The sequence below is a fragment of the Phyllobates terribilis genome, unplaced genomic scaffold (genome assembly GCF_046119375.1).
Source record: "Phyllobates terribilis strain yellow unplaced genomic scaffold, ASM4611937v1 Scaffold_7__3_contigs__length_470593459, whole genome shotgun sequence".
In the NCBI taxonomy this organism is placed as follows: Eukaryota; Metazoa; Chordata; class Amphibia; order Anura; family Dendrobatidae; genus Phyllobates; species Phyllobates terribilis.
The window spans coordinates 396570204-396595811 of NW_027362767.1; the positions used below are offsets into that span (position 1 = coordinate 396570204).

At 48.8% G+C, this 25608-nt stretch overlaps 1 protein-coding gene across 1 annotated transcript in view; it reads right to left on the reverse strand.

Annotated features, from left to right (window-relative positions):
- The window catches only part of LOC141154992 (cytochrome P450 2A4-like), an 80256-nt gene that overhangs the window by 47441 nt on the left and 7207 nt on the right, over positions 1-25608 (reverse strand). Inside the window, exon 2 of the mRNA XM_073641581.1 lies at positions 9641-9803. Coding sequence (XP_073497682.1) covers positions 9641-9803 — 163 coding nt within the window. The remainder of the gene's footprint in view (positions 1-9640; positions 9804-25608) is intronic.

The following is a 25608-nucleotide window of genomic DNA, read 5'->3' on the forward strand; positions in this document are numbered from 1 at the left end:
TGTTAAAATGCTAAGTTATTGTCAAGTAAAAAAATATGTGGAAAATAATCATTTCAGAACTTCTTGCACTTTTTAATGTCACCCATAATGTGTACAATTCTATTGTGGTCCGCTCCATTAGAATACGAAACCAATTAAGAATCAACGGACCAGTGGATGTTCAGGTCCATCGGGTTCGGTCAAACTAAAGTCCAAAGTTCGGTTCGGGCATCACAACTTGACCCGAACTTGACCACGAACCCAATAGAAGTCAATGGGGACCTGAACTTTGGTGCAGTAAAATGGCGGTAAAATGCTCGTAGTAAGGGCTAGGTGGCTTCAAATAGAAGCAAAAACATTGTTTTTGTGGGTTTTTTTTGTTTTTTTTTAGGGAAACAACATAAAATAACAATAAAAAAAATAAAAAATAATCTTGAACCAGGAGGCTAAGTTCCAAGTGGAGGAGGAGGTTGAGGAGGAGGTGGCCAACGCTGTTTTTGCTTTTTATTTTTGTTGTCTTAATTTTTTATTTTTATTTTTTTTTGCAGTGGAATATAACAACTCCTGGTTCATTTTAATGAATGTGAGCCTGCTCACATTGGCTGTAGACAGGCGGATGCGCCTGTCTGTGATCACACCCCCTGCTGTGTTAAACACACTTTTCTACAGTACACCTGCCTAGGGCAGGCCAGCACCTCCAAGGTAAAAAGGGCAAGCTCAGGCCATGTGTCCAATTTGGAGACCCAGAAGTTAAATGGAGCAGACCCATCACTTAGTATGTGGAGATGTATGGACACATATTCTTCCACCATGTTGTTGAAACGCTGCCTCCTGCTAATACGAACAGTATCAGATGATTGTTTCATCTGATATGATAAAGCACGTTACACCAGGCTGTTATGGCACGCTGCACCAGGCTGTTATGGCACTGTGCACCAGGCTTTTAGGGCACGCTGCACCTGGCTGTTATGGCACTCTACACCAGGCTGTTAGGGCACGCTGCACCAGGCTGTTATGGCACTCTACACCAGGCTGTTAGGGCACGCTGCACCAGGCTGTTATGGCACTGTGCACCAGGCTGTTAGGGCACGCTGCACCTGGCTGTTATGGCACTCTACACCAGGCTGTTAGGGCACGCTGCACCAGGCTGTTATGGCACTGTGCACCAGGCTGTTAGGGCACGCTGCACCTGGCTATTATGGCACTCTACACCAGGCTGTTAGGGCATGCTGCACCAGGCTGTTATGGCACTCTACACTAGGCTGTTAGGGCCATTGTACCAAGCAATTAGGGCACACTGCACCATGCTGTTAGGGCCACTGTACCAGGCTGTTAGGGCACGCAGCATTAAGCTGTTATAGCACGCTGCACTAGGCTGTTATGGCACGCTGTACCAGGCTGTTAGAGCACATTGCACTAGGCTGTTATGGCACGCTGTACCAGGCTGTTAGAGCACACTGCACTAGGCTGTTATGGCACGCTGTACCAGGCTGTTAGAGCACACTGCACGAGGCTGTTGGGGCATATCGCACCAAGCTGTTAGGGCACGCTGCACCAGGCTTTTAGGGCCACTGTACCAGGCTGTTAGAGCATGCTGCACCATACTGTTAGGGCACGCTGCACCAGGCTATAAAAGCACACTGCACTAAGCTGTTAGGACATACTTCATTAGGCTATTATCACATGCTTGCCCAGTCTGTTATAGCACGCTGCACCAGGTTGTTAGGGCACTCTATACCAGGCTGTTATGGCTTTGTACACCAGACTGTTAGGGCACTTTACACCAGGCTGTTAAGGCACGCTGCACCAGGCTGTTAGGGCACTGTGCACCAGACTGTTAGGGCACGCTGCACCACGCTGTTAGGGCCACTGTACCAGGCTGTTAGGGCACTCTGCACCAAGCTGTTATGGCACTCAGCACCAGGCTGTTAGGGCACACTGCACCAGGATGTTAGGGCACACTGCACCGGGCTGCTAGGTGATGCTGCAACAGGTTGTTATGGCATTCTACACCAGGCTGTTAGGGCACGCTGCACCACACTGTTAGGGCCACTGTACTAGGCTGTTAGGGCATGCTGCATTAAGCTGTTATAGCATGCTGCCCTAGGCTGTTAGGGCATGCTGCACCAGGCTGTTTGGCCACGCTGCATCAGGCTGTTATCGCACACTGCACCAGGCTGTTATGGCACGCTGTACCAAGTTGAAAGAGCATGCTGCACCAGGCTGTTATGGCATTCTACACAAGACTGTTAGGGCATGCTGTACCAAGCTGTTAGGGTACACTGCACCAGGCTGTTAGGACATGATGCACTGTGCTGTTAGGGCACGCTGCACCAGGCTGTTATGGCACTCTACACCAGGCTATTATGGCATTCTACACTAGGCTGTTATGGCACTCTGCACTAGGCTGTTGGGGTCATTGTACCAGGCTGTTAGGGCACACTGCACCATGCTGTTATGACACGCTGTACCAGGTTGTAAGAGCATGCTGCACCAGGCTGTTATGGCATTCTACACAAGGCTGTTAGGGCATGCTGTACCAGGCTGTTAGGGCACACTGCAGAAGGTTGTTAGGACATGATGCACTGTCCTGTTAGGGCACGCTGCACCAGGCTGTTATGGCCCTCTACACCAGGCTATTATAGCATTCTACACTAGGCTGTTAGGGCACTCTGCACTTGGCTGTTGGGGCCATTGTACTAGGCTGTTAGGGCACACTGCACCAGGTTGTAACCCATTATCCGGCGTTTATACAATCCAGAGCACATGTTGCACCAACAATTCAAAGCCATGGCACTACTTAGCATGGCTGTGATGGCTCCGGAAGTGCACACAGCCAACAAGCTTGTTGATTGGCTGCACTGCAGCCTTTCAACAAGCTGTTTTCAGCACCAAACCCAAACAGTAAAACGGACTTCCGAAAATAGATCCGTGTCCGGAGTTCGGCACCGGACACTAGTTGTCCGGTACAAACCTCAAACTCTACAGTTTAGGTTCACTCATCCCTACAGCCAATCTCTTCCTTGCAACATAAATTGGAGGATGATCAAACCACCTTTTTTCCAGCTCTAGGTAATGTCACAATGTCACTGTTGTGTCAAATTTAAGCCACTTCTTGATGACTATTTTCACTATTTATATCTAAAGCTTTGGAAATTATTTTGTACCCTTTTCCTGACTGATAACATTCCACAATGAGATCCCTTTGCTATGTTGTAAGCTGTTGTCTTGGCATGGCTTTTGCTGTAAAAGGCAACCATGGAGTTAACCAGAATCACTCTAAGTCTAAGTGCCCACGATGCAGAAATGCTGCAGATTTTTACCGCATCTCCCTGGCAGGAAAAGCGCATGCGGATTTTGCATGCGTTTTTCCTGCCAGGTAGAAGTGTTTGTCAAGCGTTTTTGCATATATTTCTGCATGCGGGTTATCAACTGCTTTTCCAAGTGATTTTAGCATCACTTGGAAAAGTGCTTGACAACTTGGTCACACTATATAAATCCATGCAACCGGCATGGATTTATATAGTGTGACCAAGTAATAGTTAAAAAAAGACTAAAAATGGAAAAAAATAAACATTATACTTACCTTCCGATGGCCCCCGTTTTTTTCTCCGATGCGTACAGCTCGTGGTGGTCTAAAAGGACCTGCGATGATGTCATTTAGTCTTGTGACACATGACTAAATGACGTCCCTGCAGGTCCTTTTAGACCATCGCGAGCTGTACAAAAGACCAGACGCACCGGAGAAAACACCGGGGGCCATCAGAAGGTAAGTATATGTTTATTTTTTATTTTAAATTGTTTTTTTTACAGGTACTATGGTACCCTGCTCTGGAGGAGAGTCTCCTCTTCTCCAGACCTGGGTACCATCCACACATTGAATCGCCTAATATCTGCATGTGCACATGTAGTCTTGCGGATATTAAGCAATTCAATGCAAGTCAATGGCAGCAATTACTCTGCGTGTTCGCAGAATTAATAGACATGCTGCGTATTTTTCCACAATGATAATCCGCAGCGGAAATTTCTGTAGCATGTGCACAGCACAGGCAGATTATCATTGGGGACCATGGGGCACATATTACCAAGCGTTTTTTAAGCGTTTTCGCTGTGGAAATTCCACAGCAAAAACGCTTGAAAAACGCATAGTGGGCACGCAGCCTAAATGACGGCAACTGTGTACTGACTACTATTGTACAAGAACTAAAATGTGATTGGCTAATTCTGAACAAAACTAGATCCCATATTATAAGACAGTGTTCACACTTATGTAGCCACATAATTTTAATTGTAATTTTTTTTCACCGACAAAATTATTTTAGTTTGTGTCTCGATTCATTTTTACAGATTATTATAGGCAATTTTAAAGGTGGTAAAAAATACTTCTTGGTATGATTTTTCACGTGACAAAACTGTGGCATGTTAACAAGGATGTACTTTCCTAATCCTTTTATAAAATTTAAAGAGTTATATGAATTAAAAGATATATATATATATATATATATATATATATATATACTAGCTATTGAACCCGCTCTACGCCCGGGTGGCGAGCATTTTTATTGGTATATGGTCTCCCATGCTGGTTTGTGCTGCCCCCCTCCTGGTATTTGTGCTGCCCCCATCCTGTCCCCACCATCCTATCCTGGTATGCATGGCACCCCTCAACCCCATCCTGGTATGCATGGCACCCCTCACCCCCAATCCTAGTATGCATGGCACCCCTCACCCCCAATCCTGGTATGCATGGCACCCCTCACCCCCAATCCTGGTATGCATGGCACCACTCACCCCTAATCCTGGTATGCATGATACCCCTCAACCCCAATCCTTGTATGCATGGCACCACTCATCCCCCAATCCTGGTATGCATGGCACCCCTCAACCCCAATCCTGGTATGCATGGTACCCCATCCCTCATCCCTATCCTGGTATGCATGGTACCCCATCCCTCATCCCTATCCTGGTATGTATGGTATCCTTCATCCTGGTATGCATGGCACCCCTCATCCCCAATTCTGGTATGCATGGCACCCCTCATCCCCAATCTCGGTATGCATGGCACCCCTCATCCCCAATCCTGGTATGCATGGCACCCCTCATCCCCAATCCCGGTATGCATGGTACCCCTCATCCCCAATCCCGGTATGCATGGCACCCCTCATCCCCAAACCCGGTATGCATGGCACGCCTCATCCCCAATCCCGATATGCATGGCACCCTTCACCCCCATTCCTGGTATGCATGGTACCCCTCAACTCTAATCCTGGTATGCATGGTACCCCATCCCTCATCCCTATCCTGGTATGTATGGTATCCATCATCCTGGTATGCATGGCCCCCCTCATCCAAATCCCTGTATACATGGTACCCCTCATCCCCAATCCCGGTATGCATGGCACCCATCATCCCCAATCCCGGTATGCATGGCACCCCTCATCCCCAATCCCGGTATGTGTGGCACCCTTCATCCCCAATCCCGGTATGCGTGGCACCCCTCATCCCCAATCCCGGTATGCGTGGCACCCCTCATCCCCAATCCCGGTATGCGTGGCACCCCTCACCCCCAATCCCAGTATGCGTGGCAACCCTCACCCCAATCCTGGTATGTGTGGTACCTCTCATCCTGGTATGCGTGGTACCCCTCACCCCAATCCTGGTATGTGTGGTACTCCTCATCCCCCCAATCCTGGTATGCGTGGTACCCCTCATCCCCCAATCCTGGTATGTGCGGTACCCCTCATCCCCCCAATCCTGCTATGTGAGGTACCCCTCATCCCCCCCAATTTGGGTATGTGTAGTACCCCTCATCCCCCCAATCCTGGTATGTGTGGTACCCCTCATCCCCCCCAATCCTGGTATGTGTGGTACCTCTCATCCAGGTATGCATGGTACCCCTCACCCCAATGCGTCAACGCTCCTCCCGGTCAGGTAAGTATGTAAGTAAGGTGCAAGAGATCGCGGTATGCGTTCAGTGTCTACGCATACCACGATCTCCGGCACCATACACTCCTCTTACCTGTAACGGCTCCATGCGTTCTTCTGTCTGGAGCCAGACTGCGCGTCGCGCTTGCGCAGTCTATCGAGGTTTCAGACAGAGGGACGCATCCCCGGTTATATTATAGATATATCTTATATTTATATGTAAGGTGGCTGTTAGATACAGAGTAGATGGGAGATATACAGTTGTGCTCAATAGTTTACATACCCCAGCAGAATTTTTCCTTTCTTAGCCTTATTTCAGAGAAGATGAATGATACCAAAAAAACTTTTTCTCCACTCATGGCTATTGGTTGGGTGATGCCATTTATTGTCAAACTACTGTGTTTTCTCTTTTTAAATCTTAATGACAACCAAAAACATCCAAGTGACCCTGATCAAAAGTTCACATACCCCAGTCCTTAATACCCTGTATTGCCCCCTCTAACATCAATGACAGCTTGAAGTCTTTTGTGGTAGTTGTGGATGAGGTTCTTTATTTTCTCAGATGGTAAAGCTGCCCATTCTTCTTGGCAAAAAGCCTCCAGTTCCTGTAAATTCCTGGGCTATCTAGCATGAACTGCGCGCTTGAGATCTCCCCAGAGTGGCTCAATGATATTAAGGTCATTTGACTGAGACCGCCACTCCAGAACCTTCACTTTGTTCTGCTATAGCCAATGACAGGTCTACTTGGCCTTTTGTTTTGGATTATTGTCATGTTGGAACTTCCAAGTACGTCCCATGCGCAGCTTCCGGGCTAATGAGTGCAAATTTGCCTCCATTATTTGCTGATAACGTGCTGAATTCATGTTTCCTTCAACTTCTACAAAGTTTCCTGTGCCCTTGTAGCTCACACATCTCCAAAACATCAGCGATCCACTGCTAGTTTTCAGAGAGTCCTGAATTTCAGCTGATGTTATTTGTGGATTCTCTTTGCATCCCGAACAATTTTCCTGGCAGTTGTGGCTGAAATTTTTGTTGGTCTACCTGACCGTGGTTTGGTTTTAACAGAACCCCTGATTTTCCATTTGTTAATCACAGTTTGAATGCTGCTGACTGGCATTATCAATTCCTTGGATATTTTTTTGTATCCCTTTCCTGTGTTATACAGTTCAACTACCTTTTACGTTAAATCTATTGACATTTCTTTTGTTTTCCCCATGACTCACAATCCAGAAACATCAGTGGCTGGATGAAAGATGCAAGAGTCTGTCTGGATCCCAGAAACTCACTCAGCTTTTATGCACACACACTGATTACAAGCGAACAGGTCACAGGTGAGGATGTTACCTTTAGTAGCCATTCAAACCCATTTGTGTCAAATTCTGTGCATGTTATCAGGCCAAAATCACCAGGGTATGTGAACTTTTGATCAGGGTCATTTGGATGTTTTTGGTAGTCATTAAGATTTAAAAAGAGAAAACACAGTAGTTTGACAATAAATGGCTTCACCCAACCAATAACCATGAGTGGAGAAAAAGTTTTTTTTCTTATCATTCATATTCTCTGAAACAAGGCCAAGAAAGGAAAAATTCTGCTGGGGTATGTAAACTTTTGAGCACAACTGTGCCTGAAGTAATGCTTTAGTGCAGATAGGACTAAAAGGGGTTAATAAATCATGACAGGTGGATTATGAGCAGCTAAATGGCTGCTCACCATATCTCCACCCCTGGGTGTGATTCACTTGGTAAATTGAGTGCTGTTTGTAACACACATGGCTGGGTGTATGCAGTTTCCAGATCTCCTGGATTGAGTGCTTTTGCTAAAGGACTAAAAAGTTGGACTTTAAGCCAGACGGACTAACCAGCACTATTATATGGACTTGTTACTTTATGTTTTACTTGGTAACGGTCAAAGACTATATTTAAGTTCTCTGTGATGTGGTTTATGACGACTGAAATAAACCAGCCGGACTTTTAATAGAAAGGGTTCCTGTCATACCTCGGATAGCTCCCAAGTAAGTAGCATTGTAAAAAAAAAAAAAAAATATATATGTATATATATATATATATATATATATATATATATATATATATGACGCGCCCCCTGGGCCGTGGGGTACTCAGTAGCCGGGCCGGTCCTTTTCTATTGGGGTTGTCACGGTGACAGTGACCCGGACCATGGCCCAGGGCGGTCAAATAAAGAAGAGTGTCAATTGGGGAAATAAAGATTTGGGGGTTAATGTTCGTGACGCCACCTGTGGTATGCGGCTATAGGGGGATGCCGCTGCGGTGCAGATCCACTGGGGCTGTTGGTGACGCAGCTGAGATAGTGCAGCTCTCCACGTGCAGAGCTAAGCCCCAGGGCAGTATATGAGATGGTTGTTGTAGATGCTGCTGATGTAGTGCAAGGCAGGTGATGGCGCAGCAATTATTCAAGGACACAGTGGGGTACAGTCTTCAGGTTTTACTCACAGTTGTTAAGTTCTCCAGGTTACAGTTACCAATTTGTAACCGCCCATGTCGTCCTGTGTCCTCTGGGGAAGTGATCCAGCCAACTCTCAGATATTTTGGAAGCACTTGAACGTGACCCCTCTCTTATGTACCTTCCCAGGTCGTCTCTCTGCGCTGACTTTTGCCGTCCTGCCCTGCGCCGAATACACAGTGTCCCGAGCCAGTGGGTGCAGGCCTTATTGGGCGACGTCCTCTGAGTCCCCTATATGGCCACCTTTGCAGCGATTATGTGTAGGTTGTGGCTACGGCACTTGAAGATACTGCAACCTCCGGTTTGCTAGCTGAAGCTTGAAGTACTCCACTAGTCTTTGGCCGGTCCCCTACTGCGGCCTGATCCCTCCACGGACAGCGTGAACTCGGGCGCACGGGTGGACTCCGCACTCACCATGCCCCTAGGATCCCCTCTATATCTGGAGCCTTTCTCACAGCTCCTGTCCTCTCTCCAACTCTCCTCCTGGGCCTCTCTCACTGGGCCCCACTCCTCTGCTCTCCTGAGCAGAACTGAACTCAACTACTCCCCTGAGCAGAACTGTCTCTGAACTCCTTCTAGATCTTTACACCCTTCTTTTTATATGCTTCCCTCAGTGCTCCCCTAAACTCCTTCCTTCACCCACACCTACTACATGGTTCCCTCTCTCTTGGTCCCCCCCCCTTCCAGCCAAAGATAGTGACCAAGTGCATCTTGCCGCTCCTGCTAGTCTGGAGTGGTGTAGTGTTGGATGTGGGTATGTGGGTCCCGGGTAGTGCTCCCTCCATACCTGAGAGTGGGGTACCACCCCTCTGGCTGACATGCAGTACCTCTGTGGCAATTGGACCCGCAGGGGCGCCATATATATATATATATATATATATATATATATATATATATATATATATGTATATATATATGTATATGGGTCTATTTTAGATTTGTACATCTTGTTTTCTATGGAAGGCTTTTAAACAATCTCATTATCATTACAGATGGATTTGCAATAACAGATTTCACCTCTATAGACAGCTTGTAAGACAAGATCCACAGCATGTGATGTCACTTCCCAGCTAATCTACTCCTTTCCCTTTGCACATGCTCATCAGATGTTTCAATACAAAAGATAGGGTCTGAATCAGTCTAGTGCTGCTAATGTACATGTAACATTCCTGAAAATAACAGAAAACTTGAGTGTAGAATATCATAGTGGGCAGTGTGAATATTTCAAGATTTCTATTTATTTATTTTTGCAACTTACCAGACTCCTTCAAAAAAAATTCTCCAAATCCTGTGTCTCCCCTATCACTAAACACGTCGCTGTAGTCCACCAATGCCTCCTTCACGGCATCGTAGCCAATTAGTATTATTATCCGATAGTTTGCTAAGTAGGTGGTATAGACTGGTCCATATGTTTGGCTCAGCTAGGAAAAAAAAATGACACGTAACTATTTGCTATTTTCACGTGAGCATATTAGAAATGCGTTTAACAGTTTACTTGGACATTTTGTCCAGTGGAAAAAAGTTTTTCCCAGAAGCAGTGTTGAGCGAGCATACTCGCAAGTACTCGGTACTCGCCCGAGCATCTCAGTACTAGAGATGCTCGGAGCTCGCAGAGTAATTGCGAGAATCTCAGGCGGATGCTCGGGTCCCCTCCCTGCTCTTTAGAGCACTAATCAACATGCAGGGATTGCCTGCCACTCACTGTAATGCCGCAGCCATGGTGGTTGTGGCATTACAGTGATTGGCTGGCCGCATAGCGTCATCAGGTGTATATCAGACCTGGCGCCACCATGCTCGTCACAGTCACTCCAGAACCAGGCAGAGTAGGGAGAGGTGCTGCTGAGATAGGGAGAGATTGCTTGTGTATTAGGTAGTGTAGGGAGAAAAACCGTACATTACACATATCCGTCTTAACAAACAGTCCTTCTGAGGGCTAATCCATCTGCAGAGATATCAGGCAGGCAGGGTATATAGGCAGGCAGGCAGTGTATAAAGCAGACTGCAGTGCATATAGCACAAGAGGCTCCATTCCAATTCTGCCTTCTGCTGCTGTTAGATATTTCTAGACAAAGGCCCAGGTCTCAGGGGCCAGGAATACTTTTTTTGGATCATAATCCTCGTTATTTGCTTAAAAAGCAGTCCAGAGAACACCGTTTTTCTGCGCCATTTGCTTGTTGCACTGCAGAATACAGCCAGGTCCTTTCCATATTACACCTCTAGAAATCCAGCTATTTAAAAGTGTGTATTCTCCATCACACGGATCACATATACGTTTTCAGAAAATACTGCCAATTCTGGCCTCCATTAAAAATTTGTTTGTGTGCCAGTGAAGCAATTGACACCAGTTTGCTGTTCAAAACAGTTACCTACAGGCCAGGTATTGTAACCGCCCACTCAGTCCAAACTCAGTCATTTGTAGTGAGTGTGGAAGATACTGTCCTCCATTTAAAATGGGCAAGGCATGTGGCAAGGGACGGGGAACTGGACGTGATGTTGATGGTGCATGCAGAAACCGAGGACAAGGCTGTGGGCAAGCTGAAATTGTGCCACAACAAACACCCACATCTTCTCGCCTGACCTTCCTGTCCCAATTCCTAGGGGACTGCAGCACACCACTATTGAACCCAGAGAACTGTCAAAAGGTTGTTGGTTGAATAGCGGAAAAAGCTTCCTGTCACTTAGCCACCACCACCACACACCACATATTCCTCACTCAGATCCTCCTTCCTCCCACCATTCCGAGTACCCAGAGACAACTGATCCCACACTTGGACACTCTGAAGAGCTGTTCACTTTTCCATTTATAGATTCGGGCCTCTCGCCCAGTCCACTTGAAGCGGGGCAAGAGGAGATCGCGTGTAGCGATGCCCAAATATTTGAGCAGCCATGGTCACACGAAGGCACCGGTGGGAAAGTGTCAAAAGAGGTTGACGATGATGAGACACAATTGCCAGAAAGTCAGGAGGAAGATGAGTGGGGAAGTGGAAGATGAGGTGGTGGATGATATAGTAACTGACCCAACCTGGCAGTAGGACATGCAGAGCGAGGACAGCAGCACACAGGGGGAGGGAGGCAGAGCACCCCAACAGGCAGGAAGAAGCAGTCTGGTGGCCGCAGACAGAAGGCAGGCAACCGTTCCCCGTAACACCAACACGAAGAAGTTGCCAGTACATCTGTTAGGTCTTCCCGAGTCTGGTTGTTTTTTAAAGACTCTGCCGATATGGGGTTAAAAGGCCATTTGCACCTCCTGCCAGGCCAGCATCAGCAGGGGTGGTAAAACGACCAGCCTGACCAACACCAACATGATCAGGCACATGACAGCAAAGCACCCAACTTTGTGGGCCAAACCCCAGGGTCCAGGAACAGTGTCTGCCAGTGGCACCATTGCTTCTTGCGCTGTTCTGCATGCAAGCCAATCCCCTGTCCATGATGCATGCGAAGATGCCTCCTGCCCTGCACCTGTCATTGCACACTCTCAAGTAGCAGCATCAGGAACCACTTCTATGTCCTTGTCCCAGCGCAGCGTTCAGTTGTCCATACCCCTGTACTTGGAACGCAAGCGCAAATATGCAGCCAACACCCCACAGGCCACACTACTAAATTCTCACATTTCACGACTTTTTGCGCTCAAAATGTTGCCTTTTAGGCTTGTGGAGACGGAAGCATTCCGCAACCTGATGGCGGCAGCCATCCCTCGGTACTCAGTCCCCAGCCACCACTATTTCTCCCTGTGTGCCATCCTTGCATCACACAAGCACGTGTCCCAAAACATTAGCCATGCCCTCAACAACGCAGTTACCGGGAAAGTCCACTTAACCACGGACACGTGGACAAGTGCTTGTGGGCAGGGATGGTACATCTCGCTCACGGCACACTGGGTTAACATAGTGGAAGCCGGGACCCAGTCGGACCTTGGGACGGAACACGTCCTCCCGACGCCAAGGATTGCAGGCCCTAGGTCAATCAGGGTTGCCCCCAAGGTCTACAGCTCCTGCACCTCATCCTCCTTAGCCTCCTCCTCCTCTTCAGCTTCCTTCTCTGAAATGACCACATCAGTCACAAGCTGGAAGCACTGCAGCTCTGCCTCGGCCAAGCAGCAACAGGCTGTGCTGAAGCTAATATGCTTAGGTGACAAACCGCACAATGCTGAAGAGTTGTGGACAGTCGTGGTCGTGTGTGACAATGGCCGGAACCTGGTGGCGGCTCTGAGGCGAGGCGAGCTCACACACGTACCATGCCTGGCCCATGTGCTTAACCTCATTGTTCAGGGGATCTCAAATCCTACCCGGAGCTGCCGGATCTGCTCGTTAAAGTATGCCGCCTGTGTGCCCATTTTATAAAGTCACCTACATCTTCCCACGCCCTTGCCGTGTTTCAGCAGCGTTTGCAGCTTCCGGCTCACAGACTGGTGTGTGATGTCCCCACAAGTTGGAACTCTACACTGCAGATGTTGGGAAGGATTTGTGAGCAGAAGAGGGCAGTTGTTGAGTACTAGCATCAACAAGGCCCTCGGTATTCATTTCAGACTCCACACATAAGACCTCAGGAGTGGACATGGATGTCAGACATATGTGCCACCCTCCAAAACTTTGAGGAATCCACCTAGATGGTGAGCGGCGATGATGCCATAATTAGCATCACCATCCCGATTCTCTGTCTTCTGAAACGCTCTCTGCTCACAATCAAAGAGGATGCATTGCAGGCGGAGCACAATGAGATGGAGCAAGGAACCATACAGGGTGATTACACACAGCCCAGCCTCATCTCATCCCAACGTGGATTGGATGACAATGAGGAAGAGGAGGAGGAAGAACAGGAGCTAAATTCATGCACTATAGATGGTACTACCTGCACAGCTGTCATACCGTCTGTTCAGCGTGGATGGCCAGAGGACAGAGAGGAGGAGGAGGAGAGCATGGTCAGTCATCCTCTTGGTGAGGACACGGAAGTCTTGCCTGTTAGTAGTCTGGCACGCATGGCAGAGTTTATGTTACCTGCCTTTCCCATGACCCTCACGTTCTCAAAATTTTGGTGACAGTCATTACTGGTTGGTGACACTTCTAGACCCACGCTACAAGGAGAACTTTATATCTCTTATTCCTGAGGTGGACAGGTCTACAAACATGGGGCTGTACCAGAAGGCCCTTCTTGCGGAACTATTAAAAAAATTCCCATCTGAAAATGCTGGCGGCAGAGGGCACACTTCGTTGGACAACCAAGGAGTACAGGCGAGAGAGACAACTTCAATCCAGCAGAGGCAGGGGAAGACTGTCAAAATTCTGGGAGAATTTTCTCAGCCCCTTCCATCGCAGAAGCCCAGAGGCACGGGGTACTCTCTCAAGGAGTGCAAAGTTTGGGAAGATGCTGAGGGAGTACCTTGCCGACCATACCAACGTCCTCCATGATTCCTCTGAGCCTTTTAATTATTGGGTATCCAAGCTGGATACGTGGAATGAACTGGCTCTCTATGCCTTGGAGGTCCTGGCCTGCCCTGCCGCCAGCGTTTTATCAGAGAGGGTTTTTAGTGCCGCTGGTGGAATTATAACTGCATCTGCCTGTCAACTGAAAATGTTGACAGGCTGACTTTTATAAAAATGAACAAGGGCTGGATTGGGCCAGACTTCTCAACACCACCGAATGATAGCAGTGTAACATAAACTCAAATCCAGTGTCTTTTCTTGGGAGGTGTATTCCCATGCACCTTTTCACACCCACACATGGGTATACACTTCCTGATTTTGGCTATTTGCTCTTGTCCTCCTCCTTCTCCTCATCCTCTACCACCATATCACCAGGGTGACCGAAGTCTGTGATGCAACACCCACATAATTTTTTAAAAGCGTGTTTATGATGCCTGTAAAAAAAAAAAATTATACAGTATGTTCATGTATACCCCCCTGGGGTAAATATTTGTCAGCCCATACACTTAGTGCATGGGCATTACAAGTATAGGAGGCCCGCTCCTTTCTAATGGGACCATTTTTTAATGAGACCCTCCTCCAAGTCTCTTCCAAGGGGTATTGGAGTGCCCCCCAATTTTTGGCAGCCCTTGCATTCACTTCATAGGCAAACACCATTGGAGACCCACTTCCTAATAATGGGAACATTGTTTTCAGAAGTCCCTCTGACCTCCATGTCTCTTCCAAGGGGCATTGAAATGCCTCCAAAGTTTTGGCAACCCTGGCATTCAAGGCATAGGTCAACAATATGGGAGACCCACTTCCTAATAATGGGAACATTTTTTCATGAGGCCCTCTATGTCTCTTCCAAGGGGCATTGGAGTGCCTCCAAATTTTTGGCAACCCTTGCATTCAATGCATAGGCCAGCACTATGGGAGACCCACTTCCTAATAATGGGAACATTATTTTGAGGAGGCCATCTGACCTCCATGTCTCTTCCAAGGGGCTTTGAAGTGCCTCCAAATTTTTGGCAACCCTTGCATTCACTGCATAGGCAAGCACAATGGGAGACCTACTTCCTAATAATGGGAACATTGTTTTCAGGATGCCCCCTCTAAGTCTCTTCAAAGGGGTATTGGGGTGCATCCAAATTTTCAAAGTGGTATTGGGGTGCGTCCAAATTTTGGGTTGCCCTGGTACTCACTGCATACGCAATAACAGTATAGGAGACCCACTCTTTAGTAATGGGAACAATAAAACATAGCCGGCTGATGGCTCGCTAAGAATAGTGAGGGCCGACTGCTGGTCCTTTAAGAATAGTAAAGGCTACCTGATGGCCCTATAAAAATAGGCTTTGTGACTTTCAGAGTCCCTCCTTCATAAATGAAACACGATGTGTCTGGTGATATCTCACACACCACATGGCCAGATAAGGTTGTAAAATGTTAAAATGACATTTCCTGGTGAATGCATTTGTCACGGTTGAAAGCAATACAAAAGTGAAAAAACGTATCAAAAACACTACGTGTGAACATAGCCCAAGGTGTGGAGGAGTGTTTTGTTTTTGGTTATTCATTTTGCCTAATATACAAGTCAATACCCTGGAAAGGATGTTCCTTAACATATTTCCCAGGAAAATCCATTTTGGTTTCGTTTTGGTATGTTTTATTGTGAGTCCGTAAAAGTGGCATAATACCTCTGACAACGTTGTTGACAGAAGTGACCTGAAAGTCAGAAATGCTTCCAGGGGTCTTCCCCTTGCTGTCCCCATGTCATTAGAGCACTGTTCCCATCGATTTGGACAATTTTTAGGCCCTCTGCAGACCGCTGGGGGGAGCCGCCTGAAAAATGCTTGAGTTTCCCATAGACTTACATTGGGCTCGTTGCTCGGGTCAAGCACCCGAGTATTCCAATGGGCTTGACCCGAGCATCGAGCACCCGAGCATTTTAGTGCTCGCTCATCACTACCCAGAAGTTCTTGAAAATTTATTTTGGATCTCATAAGATGGGATGTTATTAATGTACAGACCTACTGCATAATACACTGTCATTTTTTCAATTGATGGAGGGAGGAATATTTCCAGACTCCCCTTTTTTAGAAAGAGCAGTTACAAATAGCATTACACTTTAAAATGGCACCATGTAATGCTTTAATGCCCCTGCTGATGGCACATTAAACACCCTCTGCAACAGATAACTGCTGTTTGCTGATGGTTCCTGCGGCTAGACACTTTGTGGATGGAATGCTGTTAATGGATCTAAATCAATTTAATTTTTGACAGCAATGCAAGTATCAGCACTCAGCAAACCCATTCAAGTGGCGGGGTCTACTGTACCCATAGGTCAAACTCAGCCCAGATTTCAATTGCAGCTAGTTTGGACTAAATGTGCTGCCGAGGCCACACATGGGCAAACGATAAGAAACAGTAAACACAATAAGACTGGATCAAACAAATCACATCACCTCAAATATTTACGCCTGACACTTGTTTCACCATAGCTTCATCAGGAAGCAAATACCTGTCTCCTGATGTATCTGATGAAGCTATGATAAAATGTGCATTGAGCTTAAACATCTGAGATGATGTGGTTTGTTTGATCCAGCCTAATTATGTTTACTGTTTTTTATCTTTGGCCAGTGTGTGTAGGGATGAGCAGACCTTTGGATGTTCAGATTCGTCGGGTTCGATCGAACCTTAGTCCAATCTTTGGTTCGAGTACCAGAACTCTACCCGAACTTGAACCCGAACCCAGTAGAAATCAATGAGCACCCGAACTTTGGTGCTATAAAAGGGCTGTAAAATGGTCGTATTAAGGGCTAGGGGCTGCCAAAGGCAGCAAATGGGGGTAAGAGCAGGACAATTGCCATGTAAACAAATGTGGATAGGGAAATTACTTAAAATGTTGCTTCTCGCACAGTCTCTCCAGAATTTCAAGGTGGATTTCCAACTTCTGGGTAGGTTTCATATGAGGCGGTGAGTGGGAAGTTAAAAGTGAAGCAGCAGCGCAGACAGGTGAGCAGCAGCAGGATGAGAACGCCGAAAGCTCTCACAGACGTCCCGTACTTTCTGTGGCAGGTCTGACATGTCAGACTCATTTTTCTGGAAGCTCTGCACAGCCAAATTCAGCTTATACGCCAGGCAAGGGATGTGTGTCAAACCGGCTAGTCCCAGAGATGCTACAAGATTTTGCCCATTATGCACGCACACCACCGGACCTGGCTTGAGGTTCAGCGGCACCAACCACTCATCAATCTGTTGTTTGATTCCTGTTCACACCTCCTGTGCGGTATGTGATTTTTCCCCAAACAGATGAGTGTCAGAATAACCTGTTGTTGTTTCCCCTTGGCTGTGCTGAAGTTAGTGGTTCAAGTGTTATGCTGACCAGATGAGGAGACGATGGAAACAGCAGAGTATGAGGAGGAGGCAACATGGACAGAGAAACATCAAGCAATCCTCGGTGGTGGTAGGACATGCGCCAAAATGCTTTCGGTCTCAGACTCAGCAGCCACTACATTTACCCAATGGGCACTTAGGGAGACATAACATCGCTGCCCATGCTTACTGGTCTACGTATCAGTGGTTGTGTGGACCATACCACTAATGGCGTTGCACAGTGCACACCTGATCTTGTCCGCAACATGTTCGTACAGGGCAGGGATGGCCCGCCTGGACAAGTAGTGGCGTCTGGGAACTACGTCCTGTGGGACAGCCACTGCCATAAGTTTTTTTTAAAGCATCAGTCTCCACCAGCTAGAATGGTAACATTTTAAGGCCAAGAATTTTGAAATGCTTGCATTCAGGACCAGGTCACGTTGGTGGCTGGGGGGGTACTTTTGCTCTCTCTCCAGTTTTTGGGGGATAGACAGCTGAACATTTCCATGGGGCAGTGTGGGAATGCGCCATGACAATGCGGGGGATGGTTCTGTCACATCCTCTCTTTACGGGGAGCCAGGTGGCCCTGTTGCTTGAGAACGGGAGGAAAAAGCCGAGACCGCAGCAGAAGAGAGAGCAGGAGGAGCCTCAGATATTTCCTGGTTTTTCACGTGTGTACTCCACTGCAGCTGGAGGTTTGCATTCAGATGCTTCTTCATGCAGGTGGTACTCAATTTAAGAACATTTATATCACACTTCAGGCTCTGATGGCACAGCGTGCAAACCACCCATGTCTTGTCGTCAGCACATTACCTAAAGAAATGCCATGCCAGGGAGCTCTTTTGAGCTGGCTTTGGTGTTCTCACTTTGTCAACGCTGTGGGCAGTAGCAGGCGACGTACTGGTTAGAGCCGGCCAGCCACTGTACTTTTGCACCCTGCTTCCTCTTTTGCTGTGCAGCTAGTACAGCGTGACCACCACCTCTTCCTCCGAACTGCCCATATCACTCAGATGGGCTTCACTCCATGTGGGGTCTTGGACCTTATCATCCTCGTTATGCTCTTCCACCCACTCCTCACATCTGCCCTCCTTGTCGAACTGCACACTGCATAAAGCCACAGCAGTTGGCACCTGTGTTTTGTCATTAATATCAGAGATGTTTTGCGGTGTTCCACTGACCATTTTCACGTGCTCATCCTTGAACAGAACAAGTGATTGGACATCAGTGCACTCAATCTCTTCAACTTGTGGGACAGGGCCAGGTGGATGACCCACGGAACCACAGCCAGTGGAGTCATCAAAAAGAAGAAATGACTGCTGCATGGCTTGGAGCTCAGGCTGCTTGGCTGATTTGTAAGGGGGTGAGGTGGAAGACAAAGCTAAGGAACATGAGAAACTCTCAGCCATCCAATCTAAAACCGCTTCTACCTGTTCTGGTGTAGTGAGCTGGCAGGCTCTGGCTGTTCGGTGATTATTGAAATAGAGCCTGTTACAGAAGTGATTACACAGGATGATGTTGCCACCTTGTGGCCAGAGGTTGCACCTGCGCAGGGTGTGATGACAGAGAAAAAGACTGAGCCTCCTGTGTCTGGTCCTAGAGAGTCACGTGACCAAAGTGGGAAGCAGAAAAAAGCGCGAAAAGAGTATCCTGTGGTCTGTGAAAAGAGCCAGGACGGTGTGCAGGCCCTCATGCGTGGCGCAGGAGAGACTCTCAACGGGATTTCTTTTACCTGAAACCATATCCTCGGGGCCTTCCCCAGCTTCTTCACTGCTGAGGGATACTGCTATTACACTCCCTGCTACTGGAGTGTGGACTACATAAGGGATCCACCAAAGCTGCTATCCGGATCAGAGAGACTGTAAGCGGGTCCTCTGGCGAGAGACCGAAGTATTCCCTCCTTTCAGCGTAATTTGTTGTTCCTGTTTTTTCTCCGGCTGGGACGCCCTCCTGCAAAGACAGACAGGCCTGCGACGGGGGACACATCCTTCTGGAGTAAAGGACTGGTAACGTGTGAGTAGGGACAGTGAGGGTCAGCTTATCACTACACGTTATTACTGTGCATATTTACGGTTGTCATTTATTGTTTTTTTTTTCTTTGCTGTGTTAAAAATGTATACGAGTAAAGATACTGTTATCAAGATGGAGTCTGTGTGTGGGGATCTTGCTTGGCCAGATCATAGATACCAATGCGCGGCCTTTCCCGCAGTCACTTCATCTGGCGTAGTCGGCAGGATCTGTGACCAACAGGATTCCCACCCAGGCCATGTGTACAGTCAGAAAGCCCCGCCGGTGTCTATTGTGAATCAGGTCAGGAAATTTGGCGGACGAAACTACCCTGTACCAGAGTGGACGGAACAAGTCCGGATACTGGGGGAAATGTATAATATTGACCCTAAGACCTTGGCAGAAATGGCGGTACTGACGCTAGTGGGGGAGGCATGGACGACAGTCAGACTGGAGACGGTCAGGGGCCAGCGTACAGTAGATGATTTGGTGCGGGTGCTGGTGAACACCTATGGGCCGACCACATACCAGGGAACACTGCGACACATGTTCTTTAGACGGATGCAGCTTGAATGGGAGGATATTCCCCAATATGCGAACGCCCTTCAGGTACTCCTTGAACAAACCTGTGGAAAAGGGGAGCAACTAGCTGGTATGGCTTCTCGTGACCTGGTACTGAGAGACCAATTTGTAATAGGACTGAGAGACCAGTATCTTAACCGCACGTTACAGGACTTGATCCGGATGATGCCGGCTCTTACTTTTGCTGAAGTCAAACAGGAAGCCATAGAACGTTCAAGGGGACCCGTCATGGATGTGGGGATTCAAGGTGCTGCGTGCAGATCCATATCTGACATTAAAAATCCAAACAGTGACACGGAAGACCTGAAACAGATGGTAGCAGACTTACAGAGACAGATATTACAGTTAACATTAGACCGACAGGGAGACCAGCGAAGACAGCCTAGTCGTCCCGTGGGACAGTGTTGGTCATGGGGTGATCCTCGCCATAGGGCAAATCGTTGTCCTCAACACTTCCCTCCGCAACAACCTCCGTCGCACCAACGAACAAACCCTCAGTCACCCCAGCGAAGGGAATTTCGATCAGACCAGCGAATTGAACCCCAGCCATATCCACAAGCAGAGCTACCACGCCGGGCCTCACCACAATGGCCGCCGTTAAACTAGACACCCCTGCAGCTGAGGCTCGCGCAGCAGGGGAGGCCAAGGAGAGGGATGTGGAAAAACAGAGCCGATGGCGGAGTGCTCTTGCCTCGAATAGCCCGACACTTGAAGTTGTCCTGGAAGGAATTGCCGTACAGGGACTGATGGACACCGGGTCACAAGTGACCACGATCTCTGAACAGTTTTACGAAAATTACCTCAAACCAAGAACTGCTCGTGACCCAGACACCACCATTAAGATTATTGCGGCTAATAATCTACCCATTCCAGTGACCGGAGTTGCTTGGATGGACACAAAGGCCTGCGGACAGGACTTAGGGAAACGAGGGATCGTCATCGTCAAGGAAGGTTTCGGCTCCGAGACCCCAGTGATAGTTGGAATGAACATCTTGAAAGACCTGGATCTTATGCTGTTGACAAGAAAAGGAACCAAATACTGGCAGAAAGTCACCAAACATAAGCCGACTCATCTGGCGTTCCAGCGCGTAATCCGGACCGTTGGACTTCAACAGATGGCAGAGGAACAACTACCCCTAGCCGCCATTACGGTGCCACGCCGTACCCGGATTACTTTGCCCGCTGAAAAAGAGACAGTCATTTCCTTACCCCTTAACACCCACCGACAACTTGAGGGGGTTGAAGTGTTGATCGAGCCGAAGACCCCAAGTGGGGGTAAGCTAAACCCACTAGTTGCTCGCACTCTAGCCGTCGTGAGGAACGGGAGAGTCCCTGTCAGGCTAAACAACACCGCAGACGTAGGCCTAGCCCTTGAAGCCGGCACTCAACTTGCCCGGGTATATGCTCTACCCACGGAAGTGAATCCCATTGGGCCCCTAGAATTCACCCCGTCTACAGAAGGCGACTGGACGGTAACTGTCTCAGCCATAAATGCTCAAGTAGACGATGAAGACATTGGGCGAAAACTACGGGAAAAAGTGCAGCTAGACACGTCTCAGGACACCAAACAAGAAGTGTTTCAAGTGGAGGAACTTCTGCGGGAACACCAAGACTCCTTTGCAAAGCATGACACAGACTTTGGGTGTACCACCAGTATCCAGCACGAGATACCCACGGGCGATACCCCCCCTATCCGCGAGAGGTACCGGCAGATACCACCTCAGCAATACCAGGAGGTGAAAAACCTGTTAGAATCCATGCTACGCGCCGGAGTAGTACGTGAAAGCCAGAGCCCGTGGGCTGCACCCGTGGTGATAGTCAAGATGAAAGATGGTTCCCTAAGGTTTTGCGTGGACTACCGTAGGCTGAACGCTTGCACTTTCCGGGACTCATATCCACTTCCTCGGATCGAAGAGTCACTGACCGCCCTGAAGAAGGCCAAATATTTTTCGTCCCTAGACCTGGCCAGTGGATATTGGCAGGTTCCAATGAGTGAGAAGGACAGGGAAAAGACCGCCTTCATCCTTCCCATGGGCCTGTATGAGTTCGACCGGATGCCGTTCGGCTTGAATAACGCACCGGGGACCTTTCAGAGACTAATGGAACGCTGTCTGGGGGACTTCAACTTTGAGTTTACGCTGATATACCTTGACGACATCGTGGTATACTCCGCCACCTTTGAAGATCATCTTCACAAGCTTGGCCAAGTGTTCCAGCGCTTGAGGCGACACGGCTTGAAGTTGAAGCCCAGCAAGTGCCATCTGTTCCAGCAGGAAATCGACTACTTGGGTCACCGGATCTTGGCCGAAGGCGTCCAGCCCTCTCCGGAGAAGATAGCAGCCGTTCAAGAGTGGCCGCAGCCAACTACCGTCAAAGAAGTCTGGGCTTTTCTGGGGCTAGCAGGCTACTACCGTCGGTTTGTCAAGGACTTTGCTCGGCTTGCTGAACCACTGCATGAGGTTCTCCGAGGGACCGCGAACAGCCCCAGAGGACGACGCATCAGTTGGGGGCCTGACCGAGAAAAATCCTTTCAGGCACTTAAGGCTGCTCTAACATCACCCCCTGTTCTGGCATATGCAGACTACACATTACCGTTTCAGTTGCACACCGACGCCAGCCTTCAAGGTCTAGGGGCGGTCCTCTCTCAAGTTCAAGATAATAAAGAACGCGTGATAGCCTATGCCAGTAGGTCTCTCCGTGACACCGAAAAGAATCCCATCAATTACAGCTCCTTCCGCTTGGAACTCCTGGCTCTGACTTGGGCTATGACGGAGAAATTTGCTGGCTATCTGACAGGAGCGGAAGTGCTGGTCATGACGGACAACAATCCTCTTGCCCACCTAGAGAATGCCAAACTAGGGGCAATGGAACAGCGCTGGATGGCCAGGCTCTCTAGATTCCAGTACAAAATTAAATACAGAGCGGGGAATGAGAATCAGAATGCTGACAGCCTGTCTAGAGTGACATCATCCCCGCCAGTGGGGGACCGGGATGAAGAGTTGGAGGAAGATGAGATGCCTGACTTTGCCCGGCTCGCAAAGCAAATAGAAGATAGCCGCCAGTATGCGGTAGGAGGGATTGAAGCCGTAGTGGGATCTCCCCTGTCCCAGCAAGAATGGGCCAAGCTTCAAGATCGAGATCCCGAGCACGTCTTACTGAAACAGTATGTGAATAAACAAGAGAAACCGCCCTCCGAAGTGAGAGCCCGACTATCGACCGGAGCCTTGGCTCTGCTTGCCCAGTGGGATCGGCTGATCGTGAAAGATGGAGTCCTGTGTCGCAGGGCCCTTTTATCCCATATGCTGGAGGAGTGTTTGCAGATTGTCGTCCCGGTGCAGTTGGCCCATGAGATGGTGGGCGAAGCTCACAGAAGGAACGGCCACTTCGGCATAGACAAGACCCTCCGGTGGACCCAGCAGTTCATTTTTTGTCCGGGGCTCCGTAAGTTGGTTGAAAACGTCTGTCAAGCATGCCGTACCTGTGAATTCCACAAGTCCGCAGAGCAGCGTGCCCCCGTCCAGACTATTAAAACGTCGAGGCCCCTCGAGCTGTTGATGGTGGACCACTTCACGAAATTCGCTGTCGCTGTTGCTACGAAGGATCAGACTGCTGAATCAGCTGCACAGGCTATCTGTCAGCAATTCGTTCGGGTCTACGGGTGTCCGGAGCGGCTACACTCTGATCAGGGGGCTTGTTTCGAAGGGCGAGTCATTGAAGAACTCCAACGAATGTATGGAATCAAGAAGTCCAGGACCACCCCTTACCATCCACAAGGGAATGGCGCGTGTGAACGCTTTAACCGGACCCTCTTACAACTGATCCGGACTTTGGCTGAAGACAAAAAGCCCGACTGGCCTCGATTCCTCCCGGAACTGCTGTGGGCCTATAATAATCAGGTCCATTCCGTCACCGGATACACCCCATACACCCTTCTCTTTGGCCATCCAGGCAAAGACATCCATGAGTTGCAACTGTCTAGCTCCGAAGAAGATACCTGTGGTACCTATCCTTCCTGGCTACAAACACACCGCCAGAGAATGGAGACTGTCTACCGGCTAGTAGGCCGACAAATTCAGGATCAAGTACACGCTGACCCACTTCCGGTACAAGAAGACCCACTGAATGTAGGTCAACTGGTCCTAGTCCGAATAAAGAAGCCGCAAGGGAAACTCCGGCCCAAGTGGGAGACCGAAGTCTATCGAGTAATTGGACAGCCATACCCCGGTGGCCCCGTCTATCGAGTGCAGGGCGAAGACAGCGGCAGCATCCGAACTTTGCACCGTAATATGTTGCGCCCCTGCCGTTCCCAGCCTGACTCCCCTACTGTGATACCTAGAGAGATGGATATCACTAATACTGTCGGAGACACTGACCCCGGGGATGTAGAGACTGAATGCATGCCTACCCCTGTCCGTCCGGCTGACGCACTTGAACCGATTACCTCCTCTACTGACATGTCGACTGGGAAAGAAAGTGGGGTGACTGATGGGAGAGAGGGGATCCAACCCGTTAGGCGGACAACGAGGACCACTGCAGGGGTACCTCCAGGACAGTCCTACAGAGACCAATATGTGTGGCCCTCTTCCCAGCCGCCCCCTGTCACATCCACAGCCATCGCCGCCCTGGAGCCGGTCGTTGACAGGGACTGCCAACATTTGAGTGGGGGGGGCGTGTAGTGAGCTAGTAGGCTCTGGCTGTTCGGTGATTATTGATATAGAGCCTGTTACAGAAGTGATTACACAGGATGATGTTGCCACCTTGTGGCCAGAGGTTGCACCTGCGCAGGGTGTGATGACAGAGAAAAAGACTGAGCCTCCTGTGTCCGGCCCTAGAGAGTCACGTGACCAAAGTGGGAAGCAGAAAAAAGCGCGAAAAGAGTTTGCTGTGTTCTGTGAAAAGAGCCAGGATGGTGTGCAGGCCCATGTGCGTGGCGCAGGAGAGACTCTCAACGGGATTTCTTTTACCTGACACCATATCCTCGGGGCCTTCCCCAGCTTCTTCACTGCTGAGGGATACTGCTATTACACTCCCTGCTACTGGAGTGTGGACTACATAAGGGATCCACCAAAGCTGCTATCCGGATCAGAGAGACTGTAAGCGGGTCCTCTGGCGAGAGGCCGAAGTATTCCCTCCTTTCAGCGTAATTTGTTGTTCCTGTTTTTTCTCCGGCTGGGACCCCTTCCTGCAAAGACAGACAGGCCTGCGACGGGGGACACATCCTTCTGGAGTAAAGGACTGGTAACATGTGAGTAGGGACAGTGAGGGTCAGCTTATCACTACACGTTATTACTGTGCATATTTACGGTTGTCATTTATTGTTTTTTTTTTCTTTGCTGTGTTAAAAATGTATACGAGTAAAGATACTGTTATCAAGATGGAGTCTGTGTGTGGGGATCTTGCTTGGCCAGATCATAGATACCAATGCGCGGCCTTGCCCGCGGTCACTTCATCGGCCTCACCATTCGTCCAGTGGTACTCAAGTCTAAGAAACTATGCAGAACGTCCTGTCTCCTGTGTGCACCAGAGGAAGGTGTTTCATTTGGGCTCGTAGTAGGCATAGATCAACCACATCCTGTCCCTACAGAAGCTACACCACCAACACCAGTAGCACCATGGCCACGTCCCCTATTTGATGCTCTCCTCATTCTTTACACCCCAAAAGAGTGCAGAGTATTACTATATACAGTATCGCCATTGAGGCTGCTTTGCAGAGTACATCCAACGAGGTTGTTTTGCAGAGCACCCCCATATAGGCTGTTTTGAGTATCACCAACGAAGCTGTTTTGCAGAGTATCCCCAATAAGGCTGTTTTGCAGAGTACCCTCAATGAAATTGTTTTGCAGAGTACCCCACAGAGGCTGGGCCA